This window comes from Mobula birostris, chromosome 17, assembly GCF_030028105.1.
Source record: "Mobula birostris isolate sMobBir1 chromosome 17, sMobBir1.hap1, whole genome shotgun sequence".
In the NCBI taxonomy this organism is placed as follows: domain Eukaryota; kingdom Metazoa; phylum Chordata; class Chondrichthyes; order Myliobatiformes; family Myliobatidae; genus Mobula; species Mobula birostris.
In genome coordinates this window covers 57,304,535-57,329,824 of record NC_092386.1, presented here as the reverse complement: position 1 = coordinate 57,329,824, position 25,290 = coordinate 57,304,535, and the positions used below count along the sequence as shown (strand labels likewise).

Below are 25,290 nucleotides of genomic sequence, written 5' to 3'. Positions count from 1 at the left end.
TCACCAAGGCCTTGTACAACTGCGGTAGTACCTCCCTGCTCCTGTACTCGAATCCTCTTGCTATAAATGCCAGCATACCATTCGCCTTTTTCACCGCCTGCTGTACCTGCATGCCCACTTTCAATGACTGGTGTATAATGACACCCAGGTCTCGTTGCACCTCCCCTTTTCCTAATCGGCCACCATTCAGATAATAATCTGTTTTCCTGTTTTTGCCGCCAAAGTGGATAACTTCACATTTATCCACATTAAATTGCATCTGCCATGAATTTGCCCACTCACCTAACCTATCCAAGTCACCCTGCATCCTCTTAGCATCCTCCTCACAGCTAACACTGCCGCCCAGCTTTGTGTCATCCGCAAACTTGGAGATGCTGCATTTAATTCCCTCATCCAAGTCAATAATATATATTGTAAACAACTGGGGTCCCTGCACTGAGCCTTGCTGTACCCCACTATTCACTGCCTGCCATTCTGAAAAGATCCCGTTTATTCCCACTCTTTGCTTCCTGTCTCCCAACCAATTCTCTATCCACATCAATACCTTACCCCCAATACCGTGTGCTTTAAGTTTGCACACTAATCTCCTGTGTGGGACCTTGTCAAAAGCCTTTTGAAAATCCAAGTATACCACACCCACTGGTTCTCCCCATCCACTCTACTAGTTACATCCTCAAAAAATTCTATGAGATTCGTCAGACATGATTTTCCTTTCACAAATCCATGCTGACTTTCTCCGATGATTTCACCGCTTTCCAAATGTGCTGTTATCATATCTTTGATAACTGACTCTAGCAGTTTCCCCACCACCGATGTTAGGCTAACCGGTCTATAATTCCTTGGTTTCTCTCTCCCTCCTTTTTTAAAAAGTGGGGTTACATTAGCCACCCTCCAATCCTCAGGAACTAGTCCAGAATCTAAAGAGTTTTGAAAAATTAACACTAATACATCCACTATTTCTTGGGCTACTTCTTTAAGCACTCTAGGATGCAGACCATCTGGCCCTGGGGATTTATCCGGCTTTAATCCCTTCAATTTACCTAACACCACTTCCCTACTAACATGTATTTCCCTCAGTTCCTCCATCTCACTGGACCCGCTGTCCCCTACTATTTCTGGAAGATTATTTATTTCCTCCTTAGTGAAGACAGAACCAAAGTAATTATTCAATTGGTCTGCCATGTCCTTGTTCCCCATAATCAATTCACCTGTTTCTGTCTGTAGGGGTCCTACATTTGTCTTAACCAATCTTTTTCTTTTCACATATCTATAAAAGCGTTTACAGTCAGTTTTTATGTTCCCTGCCAGTTTTCTCTCATAATCTTTTTCCCTTTACTAATTAAGCCCTTTGTCCTCCTCTGCTGAACTCTGAATTTCTCCCAGTCCTCAGGTGAGCCATTTTTTCTGGCTAATTTGTATGCTTCTTCTTTGGAATTGATACTATCCCTAATTTACCTCGTCAGCCACGGGTGCACTACCTTCCTTGATTTATTCTTTTGCCAAACTGGGATGAACAATTGTAGTTCATCCATGCGATCTTTATGAACAGTTGTTGTAGACTGGCCTGAACACATCGATATGATGGCCAAGAAAGCTCACCAAATTCTCTACTTCCTCAGGAAGCTAAAGGTTCCTGGCAGGTTCCTGTGATCCTTATCAGTTTTTATAGATGCACCATAGAAAGCATTTTATCTGGATTCATAATGGTTTGGTGTGACAACTGCTCTGCATATGAGAACAAGAGACTTCAGGGAGTTGTGCGCATGGCTCAGCACATCACAAAACCCAGCACTCCCCTCCGCGGACTCTGCCTACACTTCTCACTGTGTCAGTAAAGCAGCCAGCCTGATCAAAGATGCCACCTGCCTGGAGATTCTCTCCCTTCCCCTCCCCTATCGAGCATCTGAAAGCATGTACCACCAAGCTCAAAGACAGCTCCTGCCCCACTATTAGAATACAGTTAACTTACTCCTTCGTATGATAAGATGGACTCTTGAACTCACTGCACTTTCACTATAGCCATTATATTTTTTCTCCATTTTTATTATTTTACCTTGTACAACCTCAAGGCACCATGTAATGAACCTATCCATACGGACAATATGCAAGGCACGTTTTCAGGGTATCTCAGTATGTGATATTAATAAACCAATTCCAACAAGCACAATGTATTACAGATTTATTATTACTTGGTTTTATTTATGTACAAATGATGCAATTTTATTAGAATTGGATGACATTTATGATGGCTTTATACTGTCTCATCAAACTAAGAAGGGATATTTAAATTCATGCAACATCACTTGCATTATCTGCCTGCTCATATTGTTGAAATATTATTTATGACCTTATTTACAAAATTTACCAATATTTTGTCCTTACTTATTTTTAATGGTGTCTCATTGATGGTAAATTTTAATATATTACTCGATTAGCTGACTGCAATTTTAAACTAAACGCTTAAAGATGAGTCTACGACTGATTTTGATGGCGTTCATGTGCTGAGAGAAAATACAAAAGCAATTACCTGTTGAAAGCTGGCCTGGACCAAGTTTTCTGGGAATGCATTCCTATGTATAAAAATACACCACAATTGAAGGAGTGATTCAAAGGGATCTGGACATCCCTTACAAACAGAGTACTTACAAACAGAAATTGCAGACATTCTGTTCCCTGCTGCTGCTAAGTTCTTAAATGATCAGAATTCTCAAAATCATAAGGTGGCAAATATTGTTCATAAATTAATAAGGAAAATAAATCAAGGGAAAAGAAAGAAGGCAGAAAACCAGGAAGGTTAACTTGGCTATAGAAGTGGACTGAATTTAGAGACGGACTCAACTGGAACGCAGGGAAGCTTGTGCATCAGTTGGATATCAGAACAAAACAGTGAGTTATCTGTCTGAAAATGGGGCAGAAGCTTTAAAGGAACATTTAAAAGATACTGAAGGAGAAACGTGAAACTCAATAGTGATTGGCAAAAATTACAAGGGGAATCGATAAATGTGCTTTGAAATAACTAATGTGAGAAATATCTCAGAATGCAATGTGAAGGGTACAATGTACAGTAATATCTCACAGTGTAGAAGTTTGGCCTAGGACATAATATAAAACACTTCCTTGGGGTTTCCATGCAGCAACTGATGCTTTCAGAAGCTATTACAAGTTTGCTTTCTTACCAGTTAGTGTCAACGTCTGCTTTAAGTATTTGAAGCAAGGTAAAGCATCCTGAGGCCAAATTAAATTTTTTTCCTATGATTGCATATTGATTGACATAACCAGATAGACACAGATGCAGTCTGTTGGAAATAGGCTAAAGAGCTTGTGTTGGATCCGAAAATCCTACCACTGCATTGATTCAATCATCATATTTCAAAATTCGCTTTTAATATAAAACGAATGTACTTCAGAGGACTCAATAAAATGTCTGTATGCAATGTTTTAAATGGATGTTTCCGGTAAAAAAAAATTTAAAACACATTTGATTCAAAGCTAAATTGATTAAGTAATGTGGTATAATGGGACATTGCAGCATTCGCTTTAGTAACTCATTTTTCAGTATCTATGTTATTAGCAAGACCAACCCTCATTCCTCTAGTGGTAAACCAGCATCATGAATCAATCCAGTCCACCTGGTGAAGGTACTCCCAAAGTACAGTTGTGAAGGGATTTCCAAAATTTCGATCCAGTGATGATACATTTCAGGTTAGGGAGGCATGTGATTTGGGGAGTGAGCCTGCAGATGGTGGTGTTCCAGGCATCCAATTACTGTTAACGGGGTGCCATTCAAGTGGGCTACTCCGTCCAGAATACAGTAGTGATGAATGCAATGCGAAGGGTAAATGTAATGTCTCACAGTGTAAAGATATGGCCTGAGAAATGCTGTAAAAAAACTTCTTTTGGACTTCCATGCAGCTGCACTTATCTAGGTAAGGAGAGTATTCCATTATACTCCTGGCTTTTGCCTTGCAGGTGATGGAAAGAAAGTTGCCTGCTACAATTTCCCCATCTCCAATCTGCTCTTGTAGCTTCTGCATTAATTTAGCTGATTTAGTCAAGAGTCTAGTCAATGCTCATCCAGGAAGTTGATGGTGGGTGACTTAGCAAAAGTAATGTTTTGAGCATCAAGATTAGGTGCCTGGAGGCTCGCTTAGAGATGTCTGCAACTTTAAAGAATCAGATGCTATTTGGTGCTGTGACGAGAATACACATAGATTAAGATGTTAGCTGTCCTGTGCTGGCACCAGTGGGATCAGCAGTTGGTCTGTCACCTGTCTTCAGGAGAGAGAGAGATAAGGAAAACAATGGAACAGCAATGGAGATGTTAATGAAGGAACGGAAAGAGAGCTGTCAAGAGCGGCTCCCCCTTTGAACCCTGAACTGTTTGAAGTGATGGACAGGCGATACCCCAGCAGGGGGATAAAAAGGGACAGGTTCGCTAAGGCAGGACACACATGACACCCGAGGTAACGAGACCCTGGAAGCGGTGCGTCTCTCACAAGTCGGTGGGAAGTTTTGGAAGGCCGGTTGTGGGACCAGGCCATAGACGCACAGGGTGGAAAGGCACGATCGGCGGGAACCTGGTGTGTGTCCACCCTTGCCTGGGTGCCGGGTTCACTGCAGAGAAACGATCATATCTGGAAATGGAGGGGTCACGGTCGGTGACCTCAGATGACATCACAAAGGACTCACCCGAAAGCTGACTGCGAAGGTCTGTGTGTGGAGGCCGTTTTGAATATTCATTCATTTTTCTCTCTCTCTCCTTCCCCCCACACTGTCCATCTCCCACGACAGCGATTACTGCGAACTGAACTGAACTAAATTGAACTGAACTTTTCGTCACTTTGAAACTGGTCATTTACCCCTAGACAACGATAGAGCTTGATTGATCCTGTTATCTTAATTCTGTGTACATGTATGTTTATCATTGCTGAACTGTTGCATTTATTATCCTTTTGATTAGAGTACTGTGTTGCTTGTTTCTTTAATAAGACTTTCTTAGTTCTAGTAGTCCAGACTCCAATTGAGTGATCCATTTCTGCTGGTTTGGCAACCCAGTTACGGGGTACGTAACAGTGCTTATTAACATATGGCTGAATGTTGTCTTACTGCATGCAAGCTGGACTGCTTCACTTGCTGAAGAACAGAGGCCGGTATGAAGTTAGTGCAATTGTCACCCCCTAAAGTACATGTAAACAAGATATATTAACTGAAGGCAATGTACTTGGACGTATTTGGGGACAAATAATTATAAATGGCGTATCTGAAGTGAATCACTAACCTAAGAAGATCTAGCAAGGCATCTACGGTTGTGACTTCTGGGGTGCTTCCACTTCTATCAATTTCTTCAGCTTTTTGGGAGACACCAGGTTTGATGGTCATCACCAACACAATTCCTTGTCCAAAACAAAGTCAATTATTTGCATGAGAAAATGCCATTGACAACACATTGAAACTTAGTTCTATAGAGATCTCTTAACAAATGCCTACTTGATGGAAACATGTTTATTTGCCATTTACGTTCATTCATATAATTAAGTAGCTAAAACAAAAATCCCATAATTTAATACTCGTGATGAACTCCGAAGTTTGCCAGATTTGCATGGGTTTACTTTAGAAACAAGAAATAACAAGTTATTTTAAGAGACAATACAAAAACTGGGTAACAAAATGAAGGCACAGAAATTTAACCACATTGTCTGTGATTTTTTATGTTCTAGATTTGCAATTTTAGAGTAAAATTAATGGCTAAATGTAGTAAGGTCATGATCGTCAGTGAACATTAGTGCGTATCAGGCACTGTGCACAAAACAATAATGTTAATTGTCCACTAAGTATACAAAGCCATGCATGGAAAATTAAGCCCTGGTAGAAGGAAGTAAGCCCATATGTGCACAGCTGAAAGGGATGCACCTGGCCTACACCTTAGTGAGCATATTAGGGAATATATCTCTTTACTTGATCAGAGGTGATAATGGAATGGCAGCGGTTATTTAAGTAAGACTTTCTTCATTTTTGCTGGACAGGCCATCAATGCATTGATCCATTTTCAATGTGCTCACTAAACTGGGGAACCATGTGCCCACTTCCAGGGTCAACCTGACACTCCTCATGACAGTCCACACCAAGCCCCTCCATTAATTCCAGCAGTAGTTCTGGTTGAGAACCTCCACTTTAAGAGTTCTAGCCACCTTAGGACTTCATTCAGTGCATTGAGTCATCAAGTTATACTGCATGAAAACAGGCCCTTTGACCGAACTTGTCTATAATGATCAAGATGCCTACCAAAGGTAAACTTCATTTTTGTCCCTCTCCTTCTAAACCTATCTATGTACCTGTCCAAATGTCTATTAAATGTTTTTTCTCTCTGCCTCAACTTTCTGTCTGGAAAACCTGCTTATTAGATCTCTTTTAAATTTTTCCTCTTTTACCTTACTAGTTTCAGACTTTTCTACCTTGCGAAAAAGACTGTGACTATAGACCTCATGCCCTGCATGATTTTATATTAAAAAAATCCTCCATAATGTCACCTCTCAGCTTCCACCACTCCAGGGAAAACTGTGCCAGTCTATCTAATCTCTTCTTGCATTTAAAACCCTCCAGTCTAGTTCAGTTTGTGGTTCAAATTACATGGTGTTACAACTATACAAAACTATTGCTTACATAAATAGCTCATACCAGGTTTGTACATTGCAATTACTCACCCAATGAGGACAGATCCAATTAGCACCCATCTTCCACATTGTTACTTCTGCATGTGTTTTTAAGATAGGATGAATTTCAAGACTTAATTCTTTTAGGGGGAAATATTATATCCTCTTGGACTCTTTTCAAGTCAAAACTGAAATGTTAATGATCACTGCCCGAAGTAACAGAATAGCACATTATTCTTCGCATACTTTTGAAATTGTAAGATACTTTATAGGATGCATAATATTACAGAGCACGGTTTATTACCTAAAATCACAGCAACAATAGTAGTTGAAAAATAATATACCACTGCCCGTACGCCAACTTTCCCGGAGACATCGGAATCCAAAGTAGCGACTCCTGTGGAGAACGATTTAGGAAACCTGTTACCGCAATATTTTTATTAAAGCTACAAAGCAGATAATTTTATTTAGTTACTTGTTGAATTAAAAAATGTACAATCAAATCTGCAATGTATTCCACCATAGTATTTTTCATCCTTTTAAATTACTTATTTACTAATTCTTCATTCAATTTAACAGCCAGTGCACATGTACATGCCTTCTTTTGTGATTTAGGGCAACAGGCTTGGCTGTCTGAAATATAGAAAAACATTGCAACCGTGTTGTACACTACAAGGTTCGTGAACTATGGCTGAATGATGAATGTTTTGGAAAATGCCAGAAGATCTCCTCTGCTTCTCTTCAATTAATGACATTTAATGGCACCCAAGAGGGCTCTCATTTATGTCTGACATGAAACCTCATCTCAAAATACAGGGCTCCCTTAATATTGTCTTGAAGCACCAGATAAAATTATGTAATCTTCTTCAGAGAGACCTCACAACTTCTGATTGTCTACAGCTTTAAAATAATTATAAGATCAGGAATAAAATTAACTGAAGTGTATTGTGTACCATTATGCCAAATGGATTACTCACCTTGTTAGTTCCTTGCTAGCCCTTACACAAAGTTGGAAGTTAACAAGCCAGTATGGCAGAGAGGACAGGTCAAAGGTCAATAAGGAATTCTCCTGAGGATCTCCCAAATGTTAAACTCTCAATAATGCCTTCAAAAATAAATCAACCATTCAATCATCACAATGCTGATCGTGGGGTCTTGCTCAATGGAAAGCATTTGCATTCCTTTGTAAACCAGATGAAGGGTCTCAACCCAATATGTTCCCTCCACAGATGCTGCCTGTCGCATGGAGCTTCTCCAGCGTTTATGTTTGCTCCAGTTTGCACAGTCTCTTGGGTCTCCATTAGAATGTCGTCTCTTTTCATTGTTATTGCGTGCAGTCTATTTCCATTAAAAAAGTAATCTACCACAAAGCATAATTTCAAGTATCGTTCTCATGTCAGTCATTCACAGTAAAATTTCACAAAAAATTGCATGATTATTACTAAGGTATTTCTTAATTCCTTGCACGTTTACAACTTTGGAGGATGATCTGAATGATAATAACTGTCTGTGATGGTGGTGAATATTGGTTGCTCAGGTTGAGGCATTTGATGTTATGGTGTTCACTGAGCCTCTCACAACAACTACACACTGAGGATGTCACCTTGACTGGTGATGAAATGTCTGCAAGCTAATTGCAAAGCTCAGCAAACACTGCAGCATCAAAGAGTAACTGCACAGTATAAATCTTATAGAAACTTTATATAAACTACCAAATGTGTAATAGGATATGGACATAGATTTTACATCAAATTATGATATATTTACTGGTGAAAAACTTGCATGGCAAATGATTGCCCTTTGTAAAAGCAGCCATTTATGTCAATATGGAAAACTGAACTGTATTGGAAAGGAAATCAGAACAATATTTTCAGACACAGGTGGGGTGGGGATAGGAGCAGTGGTTGTGGGATATGAAGATGCAAATTCAAGGTAGGAGGATAGAAAATTTCAGAAGGTATTCCAGTAAATGCATTTGTTCCTGTTATGAAATCCATGTGTATTCAAATGCAAATACTTTAGTGTCAATTTCTCTGACCCACAATGATCTCTTTCAGTAAATTGGGATCATTAAGACTACTTACCTGTAATCATACTGGAGACAATTAAAGGTAAAATAATCAGCTTTAGCATTCTCATCAGAATCTCTCCAGGAAACCCGAAGTAGAATTTGTCCAAGCTTGATAAAATGGCAAACTCTCGCACCAAAACTCCTGTCACGATACCTGGAATGTCGAACATTAATAAGCCAAGAGGACTATATCAGAAAATTTGCATCAGTATTGTAAATGATTGAGGTCTTTCACATTTTGGTGGCTTTGAATTTGATTGCTGTAAAGTACACAACATAAAACAAATTCAGTTGTTAATCAAAAGCCAGAAAATTACAGATACTATAAACCAGATATCTGAAATAGAAAATATTTGAAAGAGACAGTAGAACAGGCAACTTCTGAGGGAAAAGAAAGAGAAAATTAACATTTTCAGTCAATGATGTTTCATCTGACCAGGAAGTTTACTACACAATCTCAAAACTTGTATTAAACTCAGGGGAAGACATTCTGTGCTCATAATCTATTTCCATCAAAGGCCTATTTTTACGTCCCAAATGCCTTAGTTTCAATCAGTAAAAAGTTTTAAAGTTCTCCAATTTATGAAGATGATAACCATATAAAAATTCAGAAACACAGTTTAGAGGCCAATTCTATTTATGCAGAAACCCTGGGTCTAATTTAAAACAGACAGCATATGAAACCTTCATGGAATTCAGGCAACCATTGCAGAAAGCTGATAGTTTAGTGATACGAATTTATTAGCCTTAACACTGTGCATCTTTGAAGAAGTAACCAAAACAAGGTTGAATGTCTCAGATGGCCTTCAGAAAGCCGCAGTATTTTGACAAAATCACAAGGAAGGTGTATTGCTAACCCTCTAGATTAGCTTGTTGTATAATTAGACATTGAACTGCAGAGACAGACGTTATAATGCAAGTCTCCTCTGTAAAGTATCCCAAGTACAGTCATGCAGTTATATTTTAAAAACAGAGTTCATATGCTTTTATTATTCCCTCATACATATAATGCATAGAATCGAAGATGAATTTCTACCTGTGGATTGCTCACAGGACTGACAGCACCAGTGTTTTTTCCACAGACTATCTAAGACAGACCTAAAAGTTGCATTTTAATGGAGCTTGATGATGTATACTGTCAAACCAGCATTTAAAACCAAGGCTACATTTATATATGTCCAAACGACCTCATTCGTATTTGAAATCAACTTGATGAAGCTGGGTTCAGAAGAGAAATCAGCAATTTAATGCATACTGCTAGCTTTAAGGCAACACATTAAAGTAACTGAACAATAATAAGCAAAGAGCATGGAAGGCTTCCAAGCAAATCACTGACACGGAAAACATTAAAACTGCCAAATCATTTTAGATGGGACTGAAACCACTGGCTGAACTTCAGCGTCCCTTGCCGTTCAGAAAGGATCGTACTCCAAAACCAGTATAGAGAAAAACTAATAAGCCTCCATGTTTTTGACACCTCGAGTTTGGCTTTTGAAGTCCCTCCCCAGAAATAGCTGCCACGTCAGGAGGTAGCTCAACTCAAATGCTAATTGGATCCCTTGGTCCTGTCCTAAAATTAGGCAACACACATCAAAGCTGCTGGTGAACTCAGCAGGCCAAGCAGCATCTCTAGGAAGAGGTGCAGTCGACGTTTCAGGCCGAGACCCTTCGTCAGGACTAACTGAAGGAAGAGCTAGTAAGCCTAAAATTAGGCTTAGTTTTAATTTGAGGAATCCAAAAATAACCTTTTTTAACTTCCCCCTTTTCTTCATAATTATTCCATCTACATCTTTTGTCCCATCCAAGTACTGATTCCACTTTGCCAGTATTTATAATTGGTAGGCTACATTGGGAAGATGACTCGGCATCTGCAGCTTCTGGGTCGGACCGTAGTCTTGGAAGCTGAAATGGCGGTACTCATTTGACAGTTGGATCACCTGTGTGATGAATTCTCTGAAGTTCCACACCTAGCTCTATTACTTCATGGAAACATGATAGGTGATCAAAATTCATGGGAAACAAATATATCAAGTAATATTGTATCATTTGACTTATATCATGTTTGCCAATGATATTTAATAATTCTTGCCGATCTCATGGCTAATTCACTTTGTGCTTTATTGTACTCCTGGGTAAAACAGACATATTATCCCTCTCTCATGTGGTACATGTTTATGGTTTGTGTATAATTAAAAATCAATGACCGAACATTATCATTTCACTTCCTCAGCTCATGCTTACATATCCTTGGAATTGTTTCAAGTCTCAGGAGATGAAAATGCCAAGATGTCTGACTACAGAATAGATTAGACATTGTTTCGATGCAAGAGGTCTGTTAACTAATCTAAAATCTGTACTTTAGATCCCACATAACAGATATATTTGATGGCATTCTTCACAGTCAGATAAACCCACACGTTGAGCATATTTCTGATAACACATTTCAACTTCAAAGTCATTAAGCTAGAAGTAATAATAATGTCTTTAACACAATAGAACTTTCAGTGTCCAGCCATTTGTTTGTTGTGGCATTTGATGCACATATTTTAGATAACAACAGTAATTCAGCTTCAAATATAATCTAACAGTCACATACTGTTTCCATTGACCAGAGGATGTGGAGTGCAATTTATTGGCACAAAAAAATAAAAATGATGAGAGGAGAGACATTTTTAATTTTTTAAAAAGATATATATATTTCTTGTTTTTTACTCCTTTGTTCTCACATTGATGATCTTAAAGTAGTTAGGACCTGGAATGACTAGTCGGCTTTGGGGTTGGTGAGACAGTTTCAGTATTAGTGTTCAAAATAGAACATGATGACTACAGTTTAGGGAAAACAATATAGAGATATGAACAAAGCAAATGATGGGACTGGCTGACTGGATGGGCCAAATGGCCTCCTGATGTAGACTTTCAGTGATTCTATAAAGAAATGTAAATTATTATTTACTTACCGGAAGTCTATAACTTTCATTATATAACTTGTTGGTTCTTGGCAAGAAAGTATAAAGTAATGAATTTCAACCAAACCATATGTGGTACATGTGCTACACGCTGTGTGCTGTGGGTAATGCGTTTTGCACCTTGGCCCAGGGATAATGCTGTTTCGTTTGACTATATTAATGTATGGCTGAGTGATAATTAAACTTGAGCTTGATCAACTAATGCTATTTTTAGTGTAATTACAACATGTAATCACATTTAGGAAGTGGATAACTTCACACACCTCAACACTGAACTGATTCCACAACTTTTGGACTCATTTTCAAGTATTCTACAGCTCATATTCTCAGTATTATTGTTTGTGTATTAATTAATTATTATTCTTATTTATATTGGCACAGATTGTCTTTTGCAGTCTTAGTTTGTGTGTCGTATTTCATTGATCTATTGTATTTCTTTGTTCTACTGTGAATGCCTACAAGAAAATGAATCTCACAGTAGTATATGGTGACATATTCGCAATTTGATAATGTATTTTCTGTGAACTTTATTGAGATAGTTGTACCCCCTAACAGGAAGGACACTAAAGCTATCGCATCTTCATCCTTTGGTTGAGGCTATATTCTCAGCTCTATTCCTTTTATTCTAACATTGACTTCTTAGCAATTTCAAAGTCAGCGTTCCTACATCCATAAAACATTCCGTATTTCAATTTTGCTAAACTTTGGTCCCTCTCCAATTCATTGTATTGCTAAGTACACCATAAATATCAGTGACATTCTGTGGTGCATGATGTGCAGTCAATTAGTTCTTATTATTTACTGTTGTCCTTATTGTATCTGTTGCTAGCCAACCTATGATGGGCACTTTATAATTAGGTGCCTATTCACTCATAAATTTATCTTTTTCCTTGTCTTATTTTCTCCAGTTGACTGTGCTGAAATTAAATTTAAAATATCCATCCTTAACTATTGCATGGATTCAATCTGGAACTTTAGAGCCGATTTTTTCCCATTAAAGCAATAGAACTTTAATTTATAACACGCGTTCACTACAAGACCACGTGATGTTGCCCTGCATCTCTACATACATTAAGAGATGCCGCTTTGCTACCAAATTAAATATGAGTACTTTGAATTGTGCCTCATATTTGTATGCAGTGATGTGTGGGGTCTTGCGGAAACTGGAGGACAGCAATTGCCCTACGCAGTTAAGACTTTGAATATCTGTGGGCCCCCTGTAGTTCCAGTAATAGGTTTGTCAAAAAGAATGTGGCTCTCAAAGTAAGATTTTTTCTGGTAAGTTCCAAAAGGCTAATATCCATGTATGTAGGTAAACATATGCAAAGCCCTTGCATTTAGATAAATAAGCAGGTTGGTCAGTAAATTGTTCAGCCACGAACAGAGGTGAGTTTATTTTATTCATTCTAGTGAAAAGGACTTTGCAGGCTGAGGCAGCAGTTAATTGCCCTTGAAAAGTTGACTTGAAACAGTGTAGTCCTTGAAGTGAAGAGTGAGAGTCTGCCGACAATGCTGTTAAGGAGAGAGTTCTAGGATTTTGACTCAGTGACAGTGAAGGAACAGCAATATATTTCCAATTCAAGATGGTGTGGGGCCTAGAGAGAAATTTCCAGATGATGGCGTTCCTATGTTTTTGCTTCACTTGTCCTTCAACATGCTAGAAGGCATAGGTTTGGAAGCTGCTGCCTAAAGAATCTTTGTAAATTACTGGAGTCCATCCTGTGGATGGTACAGACTGCGGCCACTGTGCGTCAGTGGTGAAATGAATAAATGGCTACGGATGGGGCACCTATCAAGTGAGCTGCTGTGTTCTGTGTGTTATCTTGCCTGTTCTTAAAGATGTACCCATTCAGGTTAGTTGAAAGTATTTCTCACACTCCTGACTTAGTCTTGTAGATGCCAGATAGGTGTTGAGGAGTTAGAAGGTGAGTTACTCGCTGCGAGGTTCACACTCTCTAACCAGCTGTTGTAGCCACATTTTATATACATAGAAACATAGAACATAGAAAAGCTACAGCACAATACAAGCCTTTCAGCCCACAATGCTGTGTTGAACATGTACTTACTTTAGAAATTACCTAGGGTTACCCATAGCCCTCCATTTTTCTAAGCTTCATATACCTATCCAAAAGTCTCTTAAAAGACCCTATTGTTTCCACCTCCACCACCATCGCCGGCAACCCATTCCATGCACTCACCACTCTCTGCATAAAAAATAATACCCCTGACATCTCCTCTATACCTGCTTCTAAGCACCTTAAAACTGTGCCCACTCATAATAGCCATTTCAGCCCTGGGAAAAAGCCTCTGACTTTCCACACGATCAATGCCTCTCATCATCTTATACACCTCGATCAGGTCACCTCTCATCCTCCGTCGCTCTAAAGAGAAAAGGCCAAGTTCACTCAAACTATTCTCTTAAGACATGCTCCCCAATCCAGGCAACATCCTTGCAAATCTCTTCTGCATCTTTTCTATAGTTTCAACATCCTTCCTGTAGTGAGGTGACCAGAACTGAGCACAGTACTCCAAGTGGGGTCTGACCAGGGTCCTATATAGCTGCAACATTACCTCTAGGCTCTTAAACTCAATCCCATGGTTGATGAAGGCCAATGCCTTCTTAACCACGGAGCCAAACTACGCAGCAGTATTGAGTGTCCCGTGGACTTGGACCCCAAGATCCCTCTGATCCTCCACACTGCCAAGAGCCTTAACATTAATGTTATTTTCTGCCATCATATTTGACCTACCAAAATGAACCCCATCACACTTACCTGGGTTGAACTCCATCTGCCACTTCTCAGCCCAGTTTTGCATCCTATTGATGTCCCTCTGTAAACTCTGACAGCCCTCCTCAATATACACAATACCCCCAACCTTTGTGTCATCAGCAAATTTACCAACCCATCCCTTCACTTCCTCATCCAGGTCATTTATAAAAATCACGAAGAGAATGGGTCCTAGAACAGATCCCTGAGGCACACCACCGGTCACCAACCTCCATGCAGAATATGACCCATCTACAACCACTCTTTGCCTTCTGTGGACAAGCCAATTCTGGATCCACAAAGCAATGTCCCCTTGGATGCCATGCCTCCTTACTTTCTCAATAAGCCTTGCATGGGGTACCTTATCAAATGCCTTGCTGAAATCCATATATACTACATCTACTGCTCTACCCTCATCAATGCGTTTAGTCACATCCTCAAAAAATTCAATCAGGCTCATAAAGCATGACCTGCCTTTGAAAAAACCATGCTGACTATTCCTAATCATATTATGCCTCTCCAAATGTTCATAAATCCTCCCTCTCAGGATCTTCTCCATCAACTTACCAACCACTGAAGTGAGACTCACTGGTCTATAACTTCCTGGGCTATCTCTACTCCCTTTCTTGAACAAGGGAACAACATCTGCAACCCTCAAATCCTCTAGAACCTCCCCTGTCCCCATTGATGATGCAAAGGTCATTGCTAGAGGCTCAGCAATCTCCTCCCTCGACTTCCACAGTAGCCTGGGGTACATATCGTCTGGTCCCAGAGACTTATCCAACTTGATGCTTTCCAAAAGCTCCAGCATATACTCTTTCTTAATGTCTACATGCTCAAGTTTTTCAATCTGCAGTAAGTCATCCCTCCGATTGCCAAGATCCTTTTCCGTAGTGAATACTGAAGTTAAGTATTCATTAAGTATCTCAGCTATCTCCTCCAGTTCCATACACACTTTTCCACTGTCACACTTGATTGGTCCTATTCTCTCATGTCTTATCTTCTTGCTCTTCACATACTTGTAGAATGCCTTGGGGTTTTCTTTAATCCTGCTCAGCAAGGCCTTCTCATGGCCCTTTCTGGCTCTCCTAATTTCATTCTTAAGCTCCTTCCTGCTAGCCTTATAATCTTCTAGATCTCTATCATTACCTAGTTTTTTGAACCTTGCGTAAGCTATTCTTTTCTTCTTGACTAAATTTTCAACAGCGTTTGTACACCACTGTTCCTGAACCCCACCATCTTTCCCCTGTCTCATTGGAACATACCTATACAGAATGCCACACAAATATCCCCTGAACATTTGCCACATTTCTACCATACATTTCCCTGAGAACATCTGTTCCCAATTTACGCTTCCAAGTTCTTGCCTGATAGCTTCATATTTTCTCTTACTCCAATTAAACACTTCCGTTACTTGTAAATTCCCATCCCTCTCCAATGCTATGGTAAAGAAGGTAGAATTGTGATCACTATCTGCAAAATGCTCTCCCACTGAGAGACCTGACACCTGACCAGGTTCATTTCCCAATACCAGATCAAGAACAGCCTCTCCTCTTGTAGGCTTATTTACATATTATGTCAGGAAACCTTACTGAACACCCAACAAACTCCACCCCATTTAAATCCCTTGCTCTAGGGAGATGCCAACTGATATTTGGGAAATTAAAATCTCCCACCACGCAATCCTATTATTACACCTTTCCAGAATCTGTCTCCCTATCTGCTCCTCGATGTCCCTGTTACTATTGGGTGGTCTATAAAAAACACCCAGTAGAGTTATTGACCCCTTCCTATTCCAAAGTTCCACCCACAGAGACTCCATAGACAATCCCTCCATGTCTTCCTCCTTTTCTGCAGCTGTGACACTATCTCTGATCAACAGTGTCATGTCCCCACCTCTTTTGCCTCCCTCCATATCCTTTCTGAAAACATCTAAAGCCTGACACTCAAAGTAACCATTCCTGTACCTGAGCCATCCAAGTCTCTGTAATGGCCACGACATCATAGCTTCAAGTACTGATCCATGCTCTAAGTTCATCCACTTTGTTCGTGATGCTTCTTACATTAAAATAGACACATCTCAAACCATCGGTCTGAACACATCCCTTCTCTATCACCTGCTTATCCTCCCTCTCACACTGTCTCCAAGTTTTCTCTATATGTGAGCCAGCTGCCCCTTCCTTTCTCTTTGACTCTTCAGTGTGGTTCCCACTCCCCTGCAAGTTTAAACTCTCCCCAATAGCCTTAGCAAACCTCCCTGCTAGGATACTGGTCCCCTTCGGATTCAAATGCAACCTGTCCTTGTTGTACAGGTTACACCTGGCCCGAAAGAGGTCCCAGTGATCCATAAATCTGAATCCTTACCCCCTGCTCCAATCCCTCAGCCATTCATTAATCCTGCACCTCACTCTATTCCTATACTCACTGTTGCGTGACACAGGCGGTAATCCCAAGATTACCACCTTTGTGGTCCTGCTTCTCAACTTCCTTCCTTACTCCCTGTCGTCTGTTTTCAGGACTCCCTCCCTTTTCCTACCTATGTCGTTGGTACCAATATGTACCACGACCTCTGGCTGTTCTCCTTCCCACTTCAGGATATCGTGGATGCGGTCAGAAACATCCCGGACCCTGGCACCTGGGAGGCAACAGCCATCCGCATTTCTTTCCTGCATCCACAGAATCACCTGTCGGACCCCCTAACAATAGAGTCCCCTATTACTGCTGCCTACTTCCATTCCCTACCCTTCTGAGCCACAGGGCCAGACTCTGTGCCAAAGGTGCGACCACTCTTGCTTCCCCCAGGTTATCTCAATTCAGTAATCCCCAGGATATTGATATTCCAGTGATGGTGATGTCATTGAATGTTGGGGGAGAGGGGCAGGTAATCATTGTGTTGGATATCCCTCTTTAGATATTGATATTGCTACGCATATGTGACATAAATCCTACTTGCCACCAATCATGATGGCAAACAACGAGCAAACATGATTCCATTCAATGGAGGTTTCCCCCCATTCACATTGACTTCATTTTATGCAGGGCTACTTTATGAAATATTCAATCAAATACTGCGTTAGTGTCAAGGGCAGTTATGCTCCTCATACCAGTGCCCAAGAAGAGCATGGTAACCTGCTTAAATAACCATTGTCCACTAGCACTTACACCCACTGTGATGAAGTGCTTTCAGAGGCTGGTCATGAATTATATCAACTCTTACCCAAGGAGTAACTTGGATCTGCTCCAAACTACCTACAGTCACAACAGGTCAACAGCAGGAGCCATTCTTCACTCAGCTGTGGAACATCTGGACAATGAAGAAGCATACATTAGGATGTTACTCATTGGCTACAGCTCAGCATTCAGCACTATCATCACCTCAGAACTTATCAATAAGCTCCAAGACCTCGGGCTCGATACCTCCATGTGCAACTGGATCCTGGATTTCCTCACTTGCAGACCCCAGTGAGTTCAGATTGGCAGCAACATCTCATCCACAATCTCCATCAGCACAGCTGCACCACCAGGCTACGTGCTTAGCCCTCTGCTCTGCTCACTTAAGACTGTGGGATTAAGCGCAGCTCCAATGCCGTATTTAAGTTTGCTGATGACTCCACCGTTGTTGGCCGAGTCAAAGGTGGTGACAAATTGACATCTAGGAGGGAGATTGAAAATATGGTTGAGTAGTGTCACTCAACATCAGCAAAACTAAAGAGCTAATTTTTGCTGACAGGAGGAAGAAGTTGGGGACCATGAGTTCATTTAAATTCCTAGTCATTATCATATCAGAGGACCAGCACACGTTCCATTTCAAGGAAGACACAGCAGCACTTCTAGTTTCTTAGAGTAAGCACAAATTCGGCATGTCATGAGAAACATTGACAGATGTACAGTGCAGAGTATCTTGACTGCTTGCCCAAACGCCAGTGCCCAAGGACTGAAAAGCCTCCACAAAGTGATGGATATAGCCCAGTTCATCATAGGAAAAGCCCTCCCCACCATCAAGCACATCTACAAAGACTTACAGCAGCTTTAGGTCCCACGCCACCAGGTTCAGAGATGGTTATTACCCTTCAACCATCAAGCTCCTGAACCAATGTGGACATCTTCACTCACCACAGCACTGAACTGATCACCTATGGTCTCACTTTCAAGGACTCTACAACTTATGTTCTGAGTATTATTTATTTACTCATTTATTCATTATTCTTTGGTTTTTTGTGTATTTGCACAGTTTGTTTTTTTGCACTTGGTTACTTGTCAGTCTTCGTGCATAGTTTTTCACTGATTCGATTATATTTCTTTGTCCTACTACGAATGCACGAAAGAAAATCAATCACAGAGTAGTATTTGGTGACATACAGTGTACACACTTTGTTAATAAATTGCTTTGAACTCACTTTACCTCTGGTGTTTAGCAATTTTTGTCCATGTTTGGACCAGGCACATAATGAGATCAGGCGCTGAGTGACTCTGGCTGAACAATTGGATTGGCTGATGATCAAGAAAGGACAAATGGACGGAAATTAGCCAGGTTGGATTTGTTCTGCTTCTTGCAGACAGGGCATGTCTGGGTAATTTTCCACATTGTCAGGTAAATGCCACTGCTGTAACTGTACTGGAACAGATAAGCCAAAGTAACGGCAAGTTCTGGAGCACAGTTCTGTGGTACTATTATCAGACTGTTGTCAGGGCTCATAGCCGTTGTTGTATCCAATGCTCGATATTTCTTGATATCTCGTGGACTGAGACAAATTGGTTGAAAAATGGCATCTGTCAAGCAAGGAATCACAGGAGGAGGCAAGATGAATGATCCACGTTGGCATTACCGGCTGAAGATTCTTTCAAATGCTTCAGCTTCCTCTTTTTCACTGATATGCCAGTCTCCTCCATCATTCAAAATGGGAATATACATATGTGGACACTGCTCCTACAGAGCGTTGTTTAATTATCCATCACCATTCGCAAATGGATGTGACAGGACTGCGGAGCTTAGATCTTATCTCAAACTTGCAGATGTGTGTGTTGCTTTAGATCTGATCAGCTGCTGTGTGATTTCTCGGCTCCTGTCTATTGCATGTTGCTTATGTTGTTTGGGATGCAAGTTGTCCTGGCTTGTAGCTTCCGTAAGCTGATTTCTCATTCTGAAGTATGCCTGGTGCTGCTCCTGGAAACTTTACTGAATCAGGGTTAAGTGCATTTCACACCAAGATATTAGGCATCACCATTTCTTATTCTGAGTTCCATTAATTTCCAGTCCTTGGGGTAAAATTGACTTTGACTTGAGAAATGGTGTGTTTTCTCTGCATAGTGTGTATGTGTGTGCAATGGATTGGTGAGAAGCCTGCTTACTTTTCTGGCTCTGTATAATTTCTGAAGTTCATTGGAGTATTCTGAATTGTGAAAGACAAGTTATTTAACTACCATCCATAAATTAACGTCACCCTCTGGGTCCCATATGGGTTCTTAATTACCATAATTTGTATACTATCATGGTGCAAAGGCTCACAGCAAACAATTTAAAAATTCTGAGCCGTAATTCTGAATGCAATTGTGCACATCATCGTTCATTGATAGGGTCATCAAAGTATTGGGACTAAAGCATAAACATGGAGTTAAGGCATAAATCAGCAGTGAGTTAATTGAATATGGATTGCAGGCACAGGATCTGGGGGCCTACATATGTTCTAATATTCCTAGATGATTGTTTGAAAATAATGGAGTAACTTAATAAAAACTACTATGATAATCATGCAAAAACGAGTGATCGGAGATTCTACACAAATAGAAGAGAGGATCCTGCTTGCCTTTTACAGGGGTTGTAATTCCTTTATAAAAAAGAGTGTGCTTTTTAACACAATCAGTTAATAAACAATGTGGCCACCTTGACCATCAACAAGTTATTGCAACATCATTGCACTGTAAAATGTATGCCTTTTTAATTTTTAGAAAATATTTTTAATAAGGATTTTACCCAGGCAAGAAAAGTACCACACAAATACTTGCCGCAAGCAACGTTAATGCAAATGAAGGATGGTTGGACATACATAAAACAGGAGGAGCGGAATTAGACCACTAGGCCCATCAAGTCTGCTTCAGCATTTCATAATGGGTAATCCATTTCCCTTTCGATCCGATTCTCCTGCCTTCTCCTCATAACCTTTCAAGCCCAGTCTAATTATAATCTATCAGCCTCCGACCTGGCCTCCACAACTCCTGAGGCAACGAATTCCACAGATTCACAACCCTCTGGCTAATGAAATAGATCTCAATTATAAATGGACATCTCTCTATTTTGAGGATGTGCTCCCTGGTCCTATACTCCTCTACCAAAGGAAACATCCTCTTCACATCCATGCTGTCTAAGCTTTTCAACATTTGATAGGTTTCAATGAGATTCCATCCACCACCCACCCCCCGCAACATTCTTCTAAATTACAGTGAGTACAAGCCCAGAACCTTTAATTACTGCTCATATGATAACCCTTTCATTCCTAGACTAATTTTTATAGAGCTCCTCTGAACCCTTTCCAATGTTAGCACATCCATTCTTAAATAAGGAGCCCAAAGCTTCTCACAATAGTGCAAGTGAGGCCTCACCAGTACCTCAGCCTCAGGATTACATTCTTACATTTATATTCTAATCTTTTTGAAATGAATCCTAGCAATGCATTTGCCTTCTCACCACTGATTCAACCTGCAAATTAACCTTTCGGGAATTCTGCACCAGGGCTCTCAAGACCCTTGGCACCTCAGATTTTTGAATTTTTTCCCCATTTAGAAAATAGTCTATGCTTTTATTCCTTCTACCAAAGTGCATGACCAAACACTTCCCAACACTGTTTTCCATCTGCCACCTCTTTGCCCATTCTCCTAATCTGTCTAAATCCTTCTGCAGCCTCTCTGCTTCCTCAACACCATCTACCTCTCCATCTGTATTGGTATAATCTGCAAATTTGGCCACAAAGCCATCAATTCCATCATCCAAGTGATTGATATGAAACGTAAAAAGGAAATGATGCAACACAAATCTCTTTGGAACACCACTAGTCACCAGCAGCCAACAAGAAAAGGCTCTTTTTATTCCCACTCTTTCCCTCCTGCCAATCAGCCTCTATTCTTGCTAGTATCTTTCCTGTAATACCATGGACTCTCATTTTGTTTAGCATGTGGATCACCTTGTCAAAGGCCTTCCAAAAATCCAGATACGCAACATCCACTGGTCTTCCTATGTCTATATTCATGTTTTTTTCAGGCAGGATTTCCCTTAAGGAAACCATGCTGACTTTGGCCTATTTTGTCATGTGCCTCCAAGTACCCCGAAACCACATCCTTAACAACCAACTCCAACATCTTCCCAACCACAGAAGTGAGGTTAACTGGCCTATAATTTCTTTTTGTCTGGCTTCCTCCCTTCTTGAAGAGTAGAGTAACATTTGTAATTTTCCAGTTCTCCAGTACCATGCCAGAATTCATTGATTCTTGAAAGATCATTACTAATGCCTCCACAATCTCTTCAGCTACCTCTTTCAGAATTCTGGGGTGTACTCTATCAGGTGTAGTTGACTTCACACCTTTCATTTTTCCAGTCACCATCTCCTTAGTAATAACAACTGCCCTCACTTCTGCCCCTTGACACTGTCAAATTTCTGGCATACTCATGGTGTCTTCCACAGTGAAGGCTGATGTAAATTACTTATTCAGTTCGTCCACCATTCCCTTGCCCCCATTACTATCTCTCCAATTTAATTGTCCTGTGGTTCAATATCTATTCTCACCCCTCTTCTATCCTTTACTTTCCACAAATTTTTTCTCTATTGTATGCCCTCTCTTTTGCTTTTTTATTAGCTTTGAATTCCTTTGTCTGTCACAGTTGCATCATCCTACTTTCAGAATACTTCCTCTTCTTCGGGATGTATCTATCATGCAGTTTCCGAACTGCTCCCAGAAACTCCAGCCAATGCTGTTCTGCCATCATCCCTGCTTGTGTCCACTTCCAATCTACTTTGGCCAGTTCCTCTTTCATGGCCTGTAATACTCTTTACTCCACTGTAATACTGATACACCTGACTTTATCTTCTCCCTCTCAAACTGCAGGGTGAATTCTATCATATCATGATGGCCGGTTCCTAAAGGTTTCACTACCTTAAACACCCTAATCATATCTGGTTCATTACACATCATCCAATCCAGAATTTCTGATCCACCAGTGGGCTCAACCACAATCTGCTCCAAAAAGCCATCTTGGACGCATTCCACAAATTCTATCTCTTGGAATCCAGTATCAACTTGATTTTTCCCAATCCTACTGCATATTGAAATCCACTATGAATAACGTAACCCTGCCTTTTTGATATGCTTTTTCTATCTCCCATTATAATTTGTAGACAACATTCTGGCTACTGTTCAGAAACCTATAAATAACTCCCATCAGGGCCTTCTTACAATTGGCTATTGCAAAGTGTTGATGTCAGAGCAAAATTCTTTAGTACTTACTTATTCATACCCTGAGAACTTCAGTAGTTTAATGATTAGACTGTAAAACAGCATTAAGCTCTTGTGCAATCTATAACAATCTGCAGCAACTCTGAAGCTAGCTGATAATCCCTCAAGAGTCTAGTGAAGTGCTTTGCTTGCTGCTGAGCATATGATAACTTGTGAAAGGTTAAGGCAGAGTGTATCCTGTGAGTGTTAAGCACTAATAAAGTTGTCCTGTGTCAAATCAGCAAACTGCACCCACTGATGTCAACCCTCACCCGTTCCGCATGCTTCTGCACAGTTGCTGAATCCCTTATCAATATAGTCTCAGCCACAACTACTACACAGTATGTGGATGACATTCCAGGACCAAAATGGCCTCAGTTTTGTCTAAAATAAAGTATGCATCATGAAACAGCTTCTGCACACCACAGTAAAAAAAAGTTATGTAAATGTATTAAATAAGTATCCTTCCTAAATGGTATTTCCACCACATTTATTGTGCTAACCGAAGGAAATCATTACATTTTTTTTACTGTGACCTATGTTATCTCCTAATTGGTCGTAAAAGAACAGCAGTTCTTAAATACTTGTGTCCAGTGTTAGCCAGAAGTTAATTAACAGAATGTTGCAACTGAAGTACACATATTAGGCCAGATTCACTAAATGAATTGACTCTCTGCACCCAGTTGGCACCCAGTGAGGTGAAACATGCTCACTACCCTCAAGGACCATAAAATATATTTTACAGTCTATAAATGTCTATTAAAAACATATAAAAACTATTCAAATATATTATCATTAAAGGAAATAAACATTTAAAGAAACAAATACATTTAATTAAAACACACATAATTAAAAGCATTAACATGAAATGTACACGACCACATTCAAGTAGTGTTGAACCTGCCTTCCTTGGCAGAAGTGCCAGGCTAGGTGGGGAGCACATCTGCTGGTCTCAATGGTAAATCCATCTACAACATGGGCTGTCATACGAGGCAGCATGTAACCTTCAGGATCTTTTGGACTCCTGCAGTTAACCACACTTAGAAATCCCAGTCTGCTAGCTGAGGGCTGCCTTCACAATTCCTGGCTATCAGTCAGCATAATTCAACCCAATTACACCAGCATGGACAGTTCATGCAAGTGGCTCACAGCATTATTATGCCAGTCCACAATTTCTTTTTACTCCATTCTATCATTATTCATCATTAACTGAGATCCAACCAATTAAACTAAATAATTGTTGCAAATCAGCTGCATTTAAAGACATTTGCCAACCTCTACTTCATAACACAATGCTTTGTATGTGATTTATACAGGTAGATGTGGAAGGAATACATTTCCTGATTTTGATGCCTTATGCACACTTTATGTGGTCAAAGACTGCAAAGATATCCCCAGATTCATTCTCATAAATAGAATCACAACTACCATACAAATGTAAAGGAGATCTAAAGGATCATTGAGTTCAACTTAACAAATTATCAACCAAAGAGATGTCATTGAGACAGATATATTATTCAGAATCACAATAGAACAGCTACTCTGATAACAGAATATTTAAAGGACTTGACAACTGTTTGGTTCAGCACTTCTGAGATACCAACATGACAGAGAAGTTGCAATATTCAGGCTACATCCACACTACGCTGGATAATTTTGAAAACGCCGGTTTCGAGTAAAAACGACAGGAGTCCACACTAAGCGTTTTTCAAAATATCTCTGTCCACACTAACACGGATATTTGGGCGAATCTCCTCTACTGGGCACGCACAGGACACACAGAAAACAAGCGAAGAGGAAACGGTATACTTAGTGCGCGTTTGTCCAGTTACAGGGTAGAAAAGCTTCAAAGGAAATGCTCTTGGCTCTCGCACAGGAGGACTTAAAACTAAAAAAAAACAAATACTGGAGTGTATGGAGGCAACCGACAGGGAGTTCACGGACAGTATGACCCGGCTGACAACGAACTGACTAACTCATTTGCATTAATAAAGCACCTTGTTAAATGTATAAAACATGTCTGCATCAGTGTTATCTTGTATTTCCATACAATGTTACATTAGGCTGTTACACATCTATTGTCAGAGAAGTACTTGCATAAATAGGTAACCCACCTTCATACAAGCAAGGACAGAAAACAGGGCAAAGTGAGTATACTTATTTATTCAGTAAGCTATAGGTCAAAGTATTTGGTGAGTACATTTCTATCTCTTCTGGCTTCAGTCTCGTTGCCGCCTGTTCTGAAATTGTTAGGTTATGTGGGGGGGGGGGTGCGTTCAAGAAAACAACGAAATGCTGTGCTGCGGCCATCTAATCTGGCACGTCATGACAACGCTTTTAAGTAGTCAAAAAAG

The 25,290-nt window shown here is 40.2% G+C and overlaps 1 protein-coding gene across 2 annotated transcripts in view; it reads right to left on the bottom strand.

The window, feature by feature from the left end:
- Nucleotides 1-25,290, bottom strand: part of slc1a1 (solute carrier family 1 member 1) — a 95,799-nt gene that overhangs the window by 57,530 nt on the left and 12,979 nt on the right. Inside the window, exons 2-5 of one of the 2 annotated variants that reach the window (XM_072281771.1) lie at nt 8,735-8,875; nt 6,955-7,047; nt 5,279-5,393; nt 2,528-2,570 (exon numbers count right to left, since the gene is read on the bottom strand). In XM_072281771.1, coding sequence (XP_072137872.1) covers nt 2,528-2,570; nt 5,279-5,393; nt 6,955-7,047; nt 8,735-8,875 — 392 coding nt within the window. Of the gene's footprint in view, nt 1-2,527; nt 2,571-5,278; nt 5,394-6,954; nt 7,048-8,734; nt 8,876-25,290 lie in introns of those variants that run through there. The other variant, XM_072281772.1, reaches the window with a different exon arrangement.